General features: G+C 35.9%; 1 protein-coding gene across 1 annotated transcript; it reads left to right on the forward strand.

Annotated features, from left to right (window-relative positions):
* The first annotated feature begins 289 nt into the window (after positions 1–289).
* On the forward strand, positions 290–15352 carry NMBR (neuromedin B receptor). Its single transcript, NM_001128489.1, is given in 3 exon segments — positions 290–711; positions 12193–12541; positions 14930–15352. Coding segments are annotated over 3 exon segments (1173 nt in total). The 3' UTR covers positions 15332–15352.
* The last annotated feature ends 303 nt before the right edge of the window (positions 15353–15655 follow it).

Raw genomic sequence — 15655 nt, forward strand, 5'->3', positions numbered from 1 at the left:
TCTCTGCTAGCTATAAGCGAGAACAAACCACGGAGGACTGGAACTAAGACGCAACTGCTTTGCATTTTTTTTACCCCCTCCTCCAATTCGGAGACAGCAGTGTGCCCCTTCTAAAAGTGAAGTGCCGGAGCGTGTGGACAGCTTTCTCTCCTGGCAGGCGGTGGGACGCGGTCTCCGCGGACGGTAAACTTGCCCTGGCGAGAGGGAAATCCGTTAAGTCCAAGGGTGTGTTGCGCTCTTCAGGGCACCTAGGCGCATGAAAACTCGAGATTTTCCTGGAGAGGAGACCATGCCCCCCAAGTCTCTTTCCAACCTCTCCCAGACCGCGGGCGTGAACCAGAGCGGTTTTTTTCCCGGGGCGTCGGAAAGGGATTTCCTGCCCGCCACGGACAGGACCACTGCGGAATTTGTGATCCGCTGTGTGATCCCCTCTCTCTACCTGCTCATCATCACAGTGGGCTTGCTGGGCAACATCGTGCTGGTGAAGATCTTCCTCACCAATAGCGCCATGAGGAGCGTCCCCAACATCTTCATCTCTAACCTGGCCGCTGGGGACGTGCTGCTGTTGCTCACCTGCGTCCCGGTAGATGCCTCCCGCTACTTCTTGGACGAGTGGATGTTCGGGAAGGTGGGCTGCAAACTCATCCCGGTGATCCAGCTCACCTCGGTGGGGGTGTCCGTGTTCACTCTCACTGCCCTCAGCGCGGACAGGTAAGGGCACAGGTGGCGATGGGTGGCCTAGAAAAGAAGTGGAGAGGGGCGGAGAGTGTACCTGGGGAGAGGAAGGAGAAAGGACGATGGGGAGAAGGAGAGAGACTGTATCTGAGAATTAGAGGTAAAGGAGTTAAAACGGACTGAGATGTGAAGTTTGAAAAAATAGATGAAAATTACTTTAAAAATAATTAAAATTACATTTGTTTGAAAGTAGTTTTAAAATGTCATAGCCTGGACTTCCCCTGCCCTTTGCACACTTTGGGAATATTTATCGTCCCTTTCATAGAAAAGCTATAAAATAAATGTGCAACAGTGCAACTACCTTGTAGAAGCTTTTTATGTGTCCCTAAAAACTTAGAGGTGCATTTTCTTTATTCAGTAGTTTAATAATTTGATAGGTAGAACTGTCTACCTTAATATTAGGGAATTGTTTGATTTTGATTTTTTCCAAATAAAGAAAACATCATTTACACTTATTAAATTCTGCTACTTATTTGAAGCAAAACAAAAAACAAAAAAAAAAAACCTAGAATAGTAAATGTTCTACAGACATGACTTTACACATGACATTATACTTCTTGTTTTAATACCTCAAGTCTAATGATACTTTTTTCTCCACAAATGGGTAGGTCCCAAATTTTAGTATCTTAAAACAGTGCTATAAAAATACATCTCTGATATTAAATCTGCTTTCCACATATTTTAAGGGTGAGAAATATCCATTATTGTCCCTTGTAGATCAGCTAGCTCAACTGCTTTATTTTTCGGGTGAGGATTTTGTCAGTTCCCCTGGCAGAGCTGGGAGGAGAATCCAGTCCTGCGGACTCTTGGTCCAGTGCCACTTTTCCAGGCTCTCTGTAATCATGATCTTGGGCATTTAAGCAGGAGGGATAGTGGATGAGAGTGGGAGTAAAATGCATAATTAGGCATCTTTGCTTGGCACCCTGGTCTAATTCCCTCAGGGGTGGGGAGTTGATTTAAGCAATTAGATAAACAGTTCAACTTGGGTGATTAAGGTGGTATTCACTGTCCTCCTCTTTAATTTACATGTTAAGTTATTAGTGGAAAATGGGTCTATCTAAATTTCCTGGAATTTGCGATAATATCCTTACATCTCTTTGGCATTGAGGAGTTAATCTTCATTGAAAGACAGACAGTATTCAGTGGAGAGTTGAGAGCCATTGTCTTTTTAAACTAAATACTACTGACTTTGTGTAATATTCTTTCTAAACATTCCTCTAAAGATGGAAGACTTTGGGTAAATGGTATACTTCATTTAGCTTATATGACACCATTTCTATTATCTTCCAAAAAAAGGTTTTTTTAATTCCATAATTAAAATATGACTTTTTAGTTTAGTGGCCCTTCTTTAGGGGACCCATTTTATTTAGAAAGTTTAAAAAATCTACTTAGTGATTAGAATAAAACTTAATGAAAATCTATCACTCTAATAGTTAAATTATTGACATTCTGCTTTCATTTTTTTAAAGGTAATATTGGTAGCACGACCCAGGGCCTGAGTTTATTTCCTACCACTTTCTCAATTTACTGTCATAGATATTGGTTATTGGCTCTGACTAAAGTGGCTATTCTTTGCATACTTTGGATACGTACTGACTTTTTCAGTTTATACATATCCTGTGCTTTGTAAACATACTTTAACAAGAATGGTAAAGAAAGGTGGGTTGCCACTCCTACTTGATCCAGACAATACTTTTGCCTCTCAGTGTGCTTTTTGGAAATTTTCATTAAGGAACTAGAATTTCTAGTGATGAAATGACACAGTACATTCTAATATTCACTTAAAATGGGTTTGGAAATGTTTTGTTATATGTTATCTACACTTCTATTTTTCTTCCAGAACATGATAATCAAGTATTGAACAGTACTTGATCTCCTCACACTTTATCCTACTGTTTTGATTTCTTGTGGATTTGGAAACTAGTGTAAAACTAATTATACTTAGTCCTGTGCTAACTTTTTTTGTGTGAGTTTTTTATCCTGACAACATTATGAAATAGGCATAATAATTATTATCATTTTAAAGTAAACTAATTCTTGTGATTAAGGGACATCTTCATGATCTCACAGTGATAGAGCCATCATCTGAACCCAATTCGAAACCTGGACTCTTCACCATTAAGCCACATTGTTACTTTCCCAGGTATAAGATAGTTCTAATGGCTTTTCCTATTTAATGGCAGACTGAAAAGTTAAGTTTAAAACAAAACACCTAATAGTTAAAAAAAAAAGAGAGAAAGAAAGAAAAAATAGTTTAAGCAAAGCACCTAAGAGTGAAAAAAGAAAAATAGTTGCAAAAGCCAATTCATTAGATTCAATAGTATGTATGAAAGAAACTTGTAAAATGTAACTGCAAAATAAAGGAAACACGTTGAATTCAAAATTAAGAGGTAGTAGTAATAATAGGAAAAGTTTTAAAAAAGCCTTACAAAAACTTTGTTAGTTTTTAAAAACAAATTCAATTGTTTGTTAAACCAAATATCCAATCTCATGAGATGGCTTAGGTGTGTTTGCCTAAGAAAATAAAGGGAGAGAGTTTAGAATCACAATAACATAGAAAAAGAAACAGAAGATAATTAGATTTTGGGAAGCATATGCCAATGTGAAGTGGATACAGATATTATACATCAATGATGACAATATCACTGGATAGTGGAGACTTGAAACACAAACAATATTTATGAACCTACCTTGAGACCTAAATCACCTTGTTTGATATGGCCAAAGAGAGGTACAGGTGACACTTTTTGGTGGTTTCTCACCAAAACTCCCAGCTGAAGCTCAGGTCTGACTAACCAAATGGGTCTGATTGGAGATGCTTTCTTCTTTGGTTAATAGCCCTGCATGGTACACTGACAAGCCCTTGCTTCTGGTGGATGCTGAGACTGCCATTCAGAGTGTACTTCTAAACTGTTTTGGAAAGTTCAGATTGGCTATACACACCCAAGAGAATCATCTCCACTTAGCCTACAGATAATCCATGTTATCGGAGTGGTGACTTATTTAGTTTCAACTTGTTCCAAAAGGATTTAAGGTAGTTAAAAATAAAGATGCAGGAGTTCTCTTGTGGCATAGTGGGTTAGGGATTGAGTGTTGTCACTTCAGTGGCTTGGGTTGCTGCTATGTCTCAGGTTTGATCCCTGCCGGAAGGAACTTCCAGGGCCACCATAGTAGCCCCCCACCTCCAAAAGATACAAATAACATGTAACAGAAATAAAAGAGGGAGGAAAATCAGGTATAGGGAAAATAAGAGTTGCAAAATATAAGGTGACAAAATGTGACCCATCCAATTTGTCTGAGAATTTCCTAGCTGTCAATTCAGAAAGGAAATGTTTTGCATAACAAGTGCTCCTTTGTTATTTTTACATAGTCATAGATGTAAGATGAATTGTAATCTGCACTTTATGTTCTAGTTTTTAATTTAAAAAATAAACTGAATTATTCTTCATAAATCAGATATATTTTCTCATTAGTTTCAAACATTTGAAGATTATTTCCCTTTCCCTTCTCTTTAGAAGGGATCTCACACATTGAGTTGAAGAAGTGCTGTGTAATTCTCACGGTATTCCCACCATTGCCATGATTTATGTATTAATTTATAATTTCTGAACATTATTCATCCAGCTTGAGCTGAAGCCTTTGGAACACACTATAAATAAGAAAGGAATGTACTAGGCAAGGGGTTATGGCATCCGGGTACCAATCCTGCATCTGTTATGTCCAAATATTCTAGTTGGAAAAAATTGATAAGTCAGCACAAAACTCATGCCCATAAGGAAATATTTTTTTTCTCATTTGCAAAGTAAGAATAATGTCTGTAGAGGTGAGGGACCTAAGATAGGATCCTATTACCTCCTCTGAATATTGAGCAGAGTGAGACCGAAAGAGGAGAAGGGACAGGAGTAACTGGTGGGGCACCAAGGTGCCCCATGCATTGTGTCACTGCTCTGCCTGTCACACTCTTCCACGTTACCACAGCTCAGACAAGTCTCTCATTTGATCATTTATGCTGGTTCTATTTGACTACTTCTCAGTGGAAACAAGGACCCTCTTATGACCTACCTTTCAGTCTTTTGGTTGTAGTCATGCCTTTAAATTGGGACTATCTGTTCTGGCTGAACCATGAGGTCAGACAGTGAAGTTTACCACTTTCCTTATTGTTTGTTGTCACAAACAGTACAGTTCCTATGCGTATGTTTCAAAACCCCAAAAGACAATTTACTTTGATCTGTCCAACTGCTGATTGCTCAGGAGGGTTTAACTGATTTCCAAAGTTTTTAATACTTTTAATTTCATTTTAATTTTCTCATTCTTAGTAAGTTCTTACTTAAAAGTTTTTAGTTAGTTCTTATTTGTTTATTTACTTACTACATTTCTGGAAAAATTGATGCTGATGTGAGGTATAGAGGATTTTCTTCTGGAAAGGGTTGATCCAACATTTAGCACAAGAAAAAAGTAATATATTGTGTATTATAATAAGTACATTGACAGTTCATTCTTATTTTTACTTTTGAATCAATGTGTATGTTTTAGGCAATATTTTATGTAACCATTAGGTTATTTTCAGCTCTTTGGAGAACCCCACCTGTATCCCAGATGTACTGACAACCTGGCCTTTAGAAAATTCATTTGCTTATTTTCTACAAAAAAATACAACTCTTCCCTAAATTTCCTTTTTTTTTTTTTTGGTTTGTTATCATTTTCTGTTCTTTTATCCTCATTTATTTGCATTTGACCAAAGTTATTTTCTGTTTCAATCCATGCTCTAAAGTGATGACCCAGCTTAACATTGCTAGTTCAAACTTAATGAACTGTTTCTTAACTTATTTTTTAATTATTGACACAAAATATTAAATGTTATTAGATTCATAGCATACCTCTCATGAACACTACTGATTTGTTACCATTCTGGGCAGGATTTTCTATTCTCAATTATTCATAGGTCTTCATGGAGAGCAAAAATAAACATTAAACCTCTACTTCTTCCTAGCACTTCCCTTGATTCATCTATTTGTCATTAAGTTTTTTATTTTTTCTTATGGAGATTTTCATTAAGAGTATTTTTTTCAACTTCCAAGGCAGATTTCCTCTCTACTTTCTTTTATTATTTGTGGAGATTTGGGGGAATATTTTTAAAATTAAAATTTAATAATCGTGGTTTCATTAAAGTTAATTTTTGGAAAAGAACATTTCAGAGACATTTTCAAAGAGAACCAAATATCAAACATCTCATTAGGAACCAGTTTTAGATTATGAAAGCACAACCTAGAGATGATTGTAGACATTTATACAGATTCTGTGAAAATGAAATTTTTATTTATTTATTTATTTATTTTGTCTTTTTGCTATTTCTTGGGCCGCTCCTGCGGCATATGGAGGTTCCCAGGCCAGGGGTCAAATCGGAGCTGTAGCCGCCGGCCTACACCATAGCCGCAGCAACGCGGGATCCGAGCTGCATCTGCAACCTACACCACAGCTCATGGCAACGCCAGATCCTTAACCCACTGAGCAAGGCCAGGGATCGAACCCTCAACCTCATGGTTCCTAGTCGGATTCGTTAACCACTGCACCACAACGGGAACTCCGAAAATGAAATTTTTAAAGATAAAAGGATATGAAATGTTATTTGCTGGCACTGTTGAGGCTTAATTTTCTCCACTCTAAAAATGTCTTTCCTATTGAAAATATGATTGGTTTTTAAAAGGACAAGGAAGTCAAATGTCTAAAAATGAATAGATTAGGTAGAGCATTTGATTCTTTAGTTGCATTCTCTGCAGTGTGCTACAGTTGAAAAAAAAATAGAGTCTATAGTCACAAGATGTAGGTGTGAATCCTGAGTTTTCTGTTTACTGGCTCTGCGATTATTTGAACACCATTTAATCCCTTAGTCTTGAGTTTTTCAGCAAAATGGGTACACTAATCAGCTGTACTGCACAGAATTATTTTATCACATGAAACAATTCTTGTGAAAGCATTTTAAAGCTGTGGGTTGCTGTGTAACTACTTCTGGATTACCTGTGCATCAGGGTAACAAACAACTCACTAATTCAAATCAGTATTTACCCATGCATGCAGTTAATTATCAGGAAATAAGAATTGACATGGAGAGCAAAATGAGCCTACTGTAAAATTAATGAAGATGATCTCTCTGCCTCCTGTAGTCTTCTCCCAGTTCTTTTAACCACAGACTGGGTAGTTCCAACCTGTTGCCTTCACCAATGTGACCTGGCATTGTCATTATCCTTATGAAACTTTCATGTCTTTTGAGTCATACAAATGACATGTTGGTCAAAAACAAAGTGATCTTTTTCGAAGAAAGTATAAATAAAATTTCCAAGCCCTTCGATCCAGTATTTTTTCATCTTTTCCAAAATGATATCCCACATATTGCATTGATTTAAAAAAGTTATTTATATGGGAAAAGGATCTAAGACAGAATGGATGCGTGTATATTTATAACTGAATCACTTTGTTGTACAAAAGAAATTATCACAACTTTGCAAATCAACTATATTTCCAGCAAAACTTTAAAAAATGAAAAAAGTTATTTAGTCTTAGACATTCTATGTGCAAAAAAGCATATATATTTTTAAACAAAAATTTTAGTAAATTGGTTTAGAATAAATTTTATTATAGATTAATACTCTTAAAAGATTTAAACAATATTTAATCCCTCAGTCTCCTCGAGTTTTTCTGCAAAATGGGTACACTAATCAGTTTTGCTGCAGAGGATTATTTTGTCAATTGAAACAATTAATATGACAGCATTTTTAAACTGTGGGTATAAATACTCTTAAGACACGATGTGACATCTTGCAGAGGGTAGGCATCTGATTCTTCAAATACCAAGCTTCTGCTGGATTCCAGTTACTCTCCACCCACTGCACTAGAGAACCTCCAGGAAGCCTGGAGAGATGTTCACCGTGGAAGTCAATCTTCTTGAAAGGTGACTTCTAAACCTGGCTTATATTTAAAGTCCCTCGAAAATCATATAAAATGCAGAATCTTACATTTTACATTCCAGAGACTCTGCACCAGTAAATCTAAGGAGAAACCTAATACTCTTTATCTTTTTTCAGTTCTCTAGATGATTCTAAAGATCGATCCAGCTTGGATATTGCTAGACCTTGTCTCCATCTCCCAGTTCCATTCTCACCTCGATTATGTATTATGAAACTATCACCCACCTCTTACCAAAGCTGCTCTTAATGTGTGATCTCCTTGTTCAGACCACGTTTCCTTATTAGTTCAACAAATATTTATTCAGAACCTACTGTGGCTCAGACCTTGTTATGCTCTTTAGTTACAGCGGAGAGTAAGACACAGGATCTGGTATTGGGCACAGGTCTACACTTCTTTTCAAAATGTCCCCCACTCCCCTTCTCTTGCTTCCACAACAGCTTCTCTGTTTCTATTTGTCAGATTATTCACATTTAGATTCCTTGTTGACCTCTAATAAAAGAAAGTTCGAAAAAGACCAAAAAGAGGATGAGTAGTGTAACTAGAAAGGCAGAGATGTGTTGATGCAAATTTCGAGATTTTTGATGACTTTATATAAATTAAAAATATGATCTAATTTTCATTATATATTTTGTGATATGATTTAATTTATCTTTCACATTAAATTTAGACCATACACAGATATGATAAGCAAGATTTAAAACAAGAATTAATGAAGCATATCTATTTATTGATATTTAATATGTGAATGATGACTATGCTCTCTTTACATGCCTCTTAATTGCACATTGTCTAGTTTTCTGTTAGCGATATCTTTCTGAGGCTACCTGAAAGAAAAATTCTGACTTTTTGCACATACCTATTTATGTTGCTAAATTCAATGAGTTACTTTTTATACTGAGGGACCATTTAATTCCTAAATTTTTCATAAATCTTTGAAGGAAGCATGATTAAACATGTTAATGTTAATTTGGATAGTATTGTTTTACTTATTGCTTTTTATCTGCTTAGAGATGCAAATAAAATATTGATTTGTGTATAACATATTCTCTGACAATTCTAATCTATGTTTTAGTATTAACAGTGATACTTCCATAATCTATTGTTTTAAACTATAATTTCTGGCTTCATAGAATTTGTACTACACACAGATTGGTCACATATATATTATTTAGGATCCACAAGGTCCATTTTCATTTTCTTGCAGGGGATGGCTAAGAATTGTCCCTGTTGATAGGCCTTCTCTATCCATGGCCTGTGCTCCCATTAGGTTTCTTTCTTTTAAACCAAGAATGCTGGATCTGTTGCTGGTTCTACTTTAGGAACTTTATCAGGATGAGAGAGTCACAACTTCCATTCCTATTTAAAATTTCCCCCAACATTCTTTGTGGTTACAAGACTTCTGCAATTAGCATTTGCTTAGATATGGGGCGGGAGTGAGTGTAGGAAGTGATGGGTTTTTCTCCTCCTTTTTAAATCCATGAAGGAAAGTTCAAAATATCGTTTGTTGTTTCTGATAATGTAACAAGGAAGGCTAGTTAACTAAGCAATTTGTGGTGATCAACAGTCCTCAAATTTCTCTGCTTTTTCTCCTTCTCTTCCACATAGAGAATTATTTATTTATTTATTTTTAAATTTGTGTCTTTTTAAGGGTGCACCCACTGCATATGGAAGTTCCCAGGTTAGGGGATGAATCTGAGCTGTAGCTGCTGGCCTGCACTACAACTCACGCAACACCAGATCCTTAACCCACTGAGCAAGGCCAGGGAACGAATCTGCATCCTCATGGATACTAGTCAGGTTCACTACTACTGCGCCACCACGGGAACTTCTTAAAGAAGAATTTACAGTCAATTTTTTGGTACTATGATCTTACACTAATTGACAGGCAGCAAATATCTATCTTTTAAAGAAAGATTCTAGCAAAAAGAGACCAAAGAAACAAAAAATCTTGGAACTGTTCTACAAAGAAAGAAAAATTAAACATTTTTTGTATTAGTTCCACAGATATATAAGAAAAAATATACCTCCATGACATAAGAATAGGATCTATGCAAAGGAATGACTTGAAACCTAAAGAACTCTAGAAATTATAAATATGACAGATGAAATTAAAATTCAGGATAAAGGATAGAACCTAAAGCTAATAAAATATCTTAGAAAATAAAAGTAAAAAGAAGGTGGATATGACTTTGATAAAATGAAAAGCTAAGAAAGAAGAATTGAGTTTTAAGCATCCATATCCCAATTATTCAGGAAGGTGATAAAAAGAACATTTTAGAAAAAAATTAAATTCAGATACATGGGAAATTATGCAAATAAAAAAATCAAGTAGCAACTTTGGAAAAATCAAATATGTGTATCAGAAAGAAAATATAATCATAATATGCTATTTAACTCTGCAATGAGTGATATTTGCTTAGTCATAATAATTTTATACCAACTACTTTATAAACACTTTATCTATCTTACTAAGTCAGGAAGTTAGCAATAGGGGAATAAAGGTGGTATAAGACAGAAAATCTTCAAATACCATAATGTGATGTCAAGAGCTAATGTCTAATATTTAATTGAAGAGACAGGGCAGAAATATATTTCTTAGACAAGGAAGTAATGATGTGAGATTTATTTTCATCCAGGACCTGGAATGGAATGAGGGACGTCTACTTTTCTTTTTAGGATTTTTAGTAATCTCTGATTTTAAATACAAGTCCACCTCTTTGAATATAATAATCTGGTTTAAAAAATCTAAAAACAGGAAAAATAGCTCATTCTAGTTACTGAGTGTAATTCTCTCAGTTTCTTAAGAACACACAATTAAGCAGAATAGGAGAATGGAATCATGCCTGCTGAGTCCTGCCATGTGTAAAATCCAGGTAAAATCCATTATGTGTGTAATTTTATTTAATTTGGAATTGAAGCCCCTTGCCGTTGCTCTGCTTTAAGTTCTACTTGTTTCCTGTTTCACATGGGAAGACCATCTAGATGAACCTGGGAATTGCCTTTCTCCTGTTAAGGGTTTCTGGGAAGGACACTTGATCCAAGTCAGGAAGGAGAAAGAGAGGCTCCCCAAGTAGTGATTTTTGAGGCTGGCAGCTGTTCCTCTCCGGTGGATAGTGAGATGAATTTTTACAGAACCTCAGAAGGAGACATTATCTACTTGTTATGTAGCTTGAAACATTCTGAATTTTTAGATGATCAGAGTAATTCAAACGTAAGTAAAAAGAAGGTACGGGGTCATTTGTATGGTTAATATCTGTAACCATATTAAGTTCCAGGCACTGTAATAGGTGTTCTTTATAGTTTTTTTAACCACAAAACTTTGAGGGATGTGTCTTTTATCTCTACCTTATAGATGAAGAAAAAGATCTTAAGTGATGTTATGAAGGATATTAGAGATAAGACAATGTTGCAGATTTGGCTAACTAAAATCACTTTTTACTGTATCTTGTTAATCCCCTAGGTATACTGTAATGAGAAATATATATATATATATTTTGTCTTTTTAGGGTCACACCTCCAGCATATGGAGGTTTCCAGGCTAGGGGTTGAATCGGAGCCGCAGCTGCTGGCCTAGTGACAGCTACACCAGATCCAAGCCATGTCTGTGACCTATACCACAGCTTACGGATGGCTTGAACTCACATCCTCACAGATACTAGTCGAGTTTGTAACCTGCTGTGGCACAGTGGGAAGTCCTGAAATACTTTTAAGGACAGATATAAGTAATTTAAAATTTATGTACAATTTTTGTCTGTTTACATTATTATTATCTTGTTTAATATTTGTGTGTAATTGAGTGAGGTGTAGAAAGCTTGGATTGTTTAAGCCATCGTGTCCTGGAGTGTGGTTCATTTACCACTACAATGGTGTTAGGTAGGAGGAGAGAAGATTTCATGAGATCTTGACTTAAAGAAATCTGTACTATAAAGAAGAATGTTATTCTATTTTCAGTTCTTTCAGCCCCTATGACTGAACTAGGGAGAGCCACAGTTGGGATTAGCCTCTAAGATTTCTTAATGTTCTTTAGGAAGAAAAAGTGGGAGACTCAACCTCAGAAGCTCTAGAAGAGTATCCAGTGAATTTTAATGTTATTTTGTGAACATTTTATATTTTATGATTAATATGTATTATAGCAATTGCAGTAGTGAAAGGTTTTTTAAAAAATAAAATTATTAAAAGAAAAATATTCAGTACATGATACCTGTATATGTAGATTTAGAAAATATTTATGAAAGAAGTTAAGCACATTATTGCAATTTGGGAAATGACAATTTAAACTATTTGCCTCTCTATACCTGTCTTCTGTGCTAATAAGCAGGGGAATGACTTGTAGACAGAGAAACCCAGGGATCTTAGTTATTCCATAGATTGCATAACAGCTTGGGAATGATGCTGTCTGGCACCTCTCAGTAAGTTAAGATCTCTATCTTTTCCTTTCTTTTTTTCATTTTTTTTCTTTCTTAAGAAGTGATTTGAGATGTGTTGTTTTCCCAGGTACAGAGCAATTGTGAATCCCATGGACATCCAGACTTCAGGGGCAGTGCTGTGGACCTGTGTGAAAGCTGGGGGTATCTGGGTAGTCTCAGTGCTGTTGGCTGTTCCGGAAGCAGTGTTTTCCGAAGTTGCACGTATCGATGGCTTGGATAACGGCAGCTTCACAGCATGTATACCCTACCCTCAGACGGATGAATTACATCCAAAGATTCATTCAGTGCTCATTTTCTTGGTCTATTTCCTCATACCACTTGGTATTATTAGTGTTTATTATTATCATATTGCAAAGACTTTAATTAAAAGTGCACATAATCTTCCAGGAGAATACAATGAACATACCAAAAAACAGGTAAGCTCAGTAGGTGTGTGTGTTGGGTGTGCACTGGTCAGAGGAAGGAAGTGTTATTTCACGTTCTATTTTATAGGATTTCAGTACCAAGAATGATTAGAACAGTCAGAGGTTCCTGGGACATGCACTAGCCTGAACTAGAAATGATGTGGGGAGGTCTCTAACACGTGGCTCTGTCTTAGTTCTAAAAGTCTGCTGAAGTCCGGATTATTTTTTGCCATCTCTTTAAGTGCAAATATTTATGCAAAGAAACACATAACAAACCAGAAAACCTTCATATTTTAAGTATAAGTTTATTTAATTATTGTTTCTTCTCCCATTAGTGCACTAAGGATGATGGAATCCTGGGGAAAGGATGACTATAGGACACTGCCTGGGATCTGGGGTGGAAATTTGGCGAGGATATCAAAATGGGAGACTGGGGACAGAGGGCAACAGAACCAGAGTGAGAGTGATCAGAGGTCGGCTGGTGCTGGAGTCATACTTGGTCTAGTTTAACTTTACAACTTTTCTGATAAACAAAGATTATATACTAATTTTAAAATTACTTCCTGAACCTCATGTACTTGTTCCTCTCTAAAGAATACGCAGTAGTAATTTAAGGTAAAATCAGTTGCATTAATCTACAAAGAGATGGAAATACTACAGTGATGGGACAGTTTCAAGTTGTACATTTGTGTACCCCTAGGGAGGCACTTCTTTCAAAGGATTCTGTAGGTACTGGGAGGTTATGGGTGCCTTCTCCCCAGTTTGAATAAAAATGAGTTAAATCACTGGTCATTAAAATATGCTCATTTATAGATGGGGGATCAGGCTGGGGCTTTGGACACTAAATCTGATAAAGGTTTCTTGTATGGGAGGAGATCTCTATTGATGTCCATCAATATCAGTGATCCACATCTGCTTTAAAGGTTTTAAAAATTAACCAATCATTAAAGTCATTATTAGAAAAATTAATAGATTTATTATCTCAATATCTGGCATCATAGAAGCAAAAATGTCCAGGTCATAGGCTCATTAGGCTTTTTTCTTTATATATAATCTTTTTGTTCAGAGCCCTGTGATCCAATTTGTATCTCAGTTTTTGCTTTGGTTTCTAAAGTTGAGTTCCTCTTATACTCCCTGCTCCACTTTTTTGTTTTTTAATGACCTATTTCTACCTTTTCACATGCATTGTAAACTTATAAACTCTGGATGGATAACTGGGCTTGCCATCTGTCAAGAACTAATCTCAACCCCAACAAACTACATGTACCTTTGAATCCGTAATATAGACAGCCATGAAGTTCTTGGGCCTTTTCTCCACCTGCTAGGGAGATCCCTGCTTAGTAATGTAAATTTCATATCCACCTCCTTAATATCACCAAGTTGTCCAACTTATGCCACTAAGATTCATCTGGAATACCACATTCTACTTCTTGAACTAGACTCTTTTTAACTTGCACCTTTGTTTGCTGTCACCACTCAAGACTACTTACTCCCCACTGTCAGATTCATTTTAATCCCAAACCTTCCAAACTTCTCTGGCATATTCTAATCAACTACCAATAGTTTTAGTTCAGAAAATATGTTGTCTACTATAAATATCTTGGTAAATTATGTTTTCACTTTCATGTTGCTTTATTTAAATATTCAAACGAATTAGACAAAGGTTAGCTAAACTTTGGATTCTAGATGTTAGAAAATGATTTTTAGATTAAAAAACTTTAGTGCCCAATATTTATGTTAAATCTATGGAGCACATTCCTTTATAAGACAGTAAATATAGTAGGTGAATTTTATGAAAAAAAAGAAAATATTTTTAATTTTATTTTAAGGTAACCTAACATAGTGCTGTTTACAGAATTGATAGTTATGTCAGATGCATTTGATTTATGAGAGTCAGGAGTTAAATTAAATCTTGGTTTTGTGTGCATGTGTGTGTGTGTGTGTGTGTGGACAAGGGTTCAAAAATGTCATACCCTATTTCAATAGATCTATTTTTCCTACTTAAAATATTTTGATTTTTAAAAACCCTAAGCTTGAATATATTCAGTGATTTACTAATTCAATAGATAAACAAAAGTGATTTATATTTAAGTGATCAGAAGACTTTAAGCAAAAGGAAGAGTTAAAAACAAGAGATTTTTTTTTAGAGCCCAGTTTTAACACGGAGAGATAGCCATTTATAAGCTGTCAAATATTTTAAAGTGAAAAATAGGTTAGTGACCAAAATAGGCTTCATTAAATTCTTAAAATCTTTACTTTGACAAGGAAAATCGTTTTTGTGTTTTTGGAAGCATTTGCATGCTATCCTAAGTTTTACATCTTTTAGACTGTGATGTGTTTTAGGATATGGCTGGTTCCATTTTTGTTTTAATCAGTGGGACTGTTTCTTTGTATTTGCAGATGGAAACACGGAAACGCCTGGCCAAAATCGTGCTTGTCTTTGTGGGCTGCTTTGTCTTCTGTTGGTTTCCAAATCACATCCTTTACATGTATAGGTCTTTCAACTATAATGAGATTGACCCATCTCTAGGCCACATGATTGTCACCTTAGTTGCCCGGGTTCTGAGCTTTTGCAATTCTTGTGTCAATCCATTTGCTCTGTATCTACTCAGCGAAAGCTTCAGAAAGCACTTTAATAACCAGCTCTGTTGCGGAAGGAAGTCCTATAGAGAGAGATCACCCAGCTACCTGCTCAGCTCTTCGGCAGTGCGCATGACGTCCCTGAAAAGCAACGCTAAGAACATCGTGACCAATTCTGTAGTACCAAATGGGCACAGCGTGAAACAGGAAATGGCACTGTGATTTTGGCCATTCAGCTCACTACTTGAAAAGAGCATACTCTTCTATCTCTATTGCATAGAGCAGAACTGAACAATTTTCTTTCTTACTGTATCTCAACTAATTCATTACGTGATTTCACGACTGACTCAGAAAAGGCAAAATAAACAGAGCTAATATTTTTCTCTGAACCAAATTTTACAAGACATTTAAAAAAATGTATTACATTAAATGCTTCAAAAAGCAATTCTATGTGTATAAATCAATATTGTTTCAACATCCAAGTTGTTCCTAGAGACAACTCCAGTGTATTTATCTTAAATTTGTATTATCTTGGAGCATGAAATA

This window comes from Sus scrofa, chromosome 1 (assembly GCF_054392235.1).
Source record: "Sus scrofa isolate SSC_HxYL_T2T_F1_AM1 chromosome 1, Sscrofa_HxYL_maternal_Yorkshire_Landrace_v2.0, whole genome shotgun sequence".
Classification (NCBI taxonomy): domain Eukaryota; kingdom Metazoa; phylum Chordata; class Mammalia; order Artiodactyla; family Suidae; genus Sus; species Sus scrofa.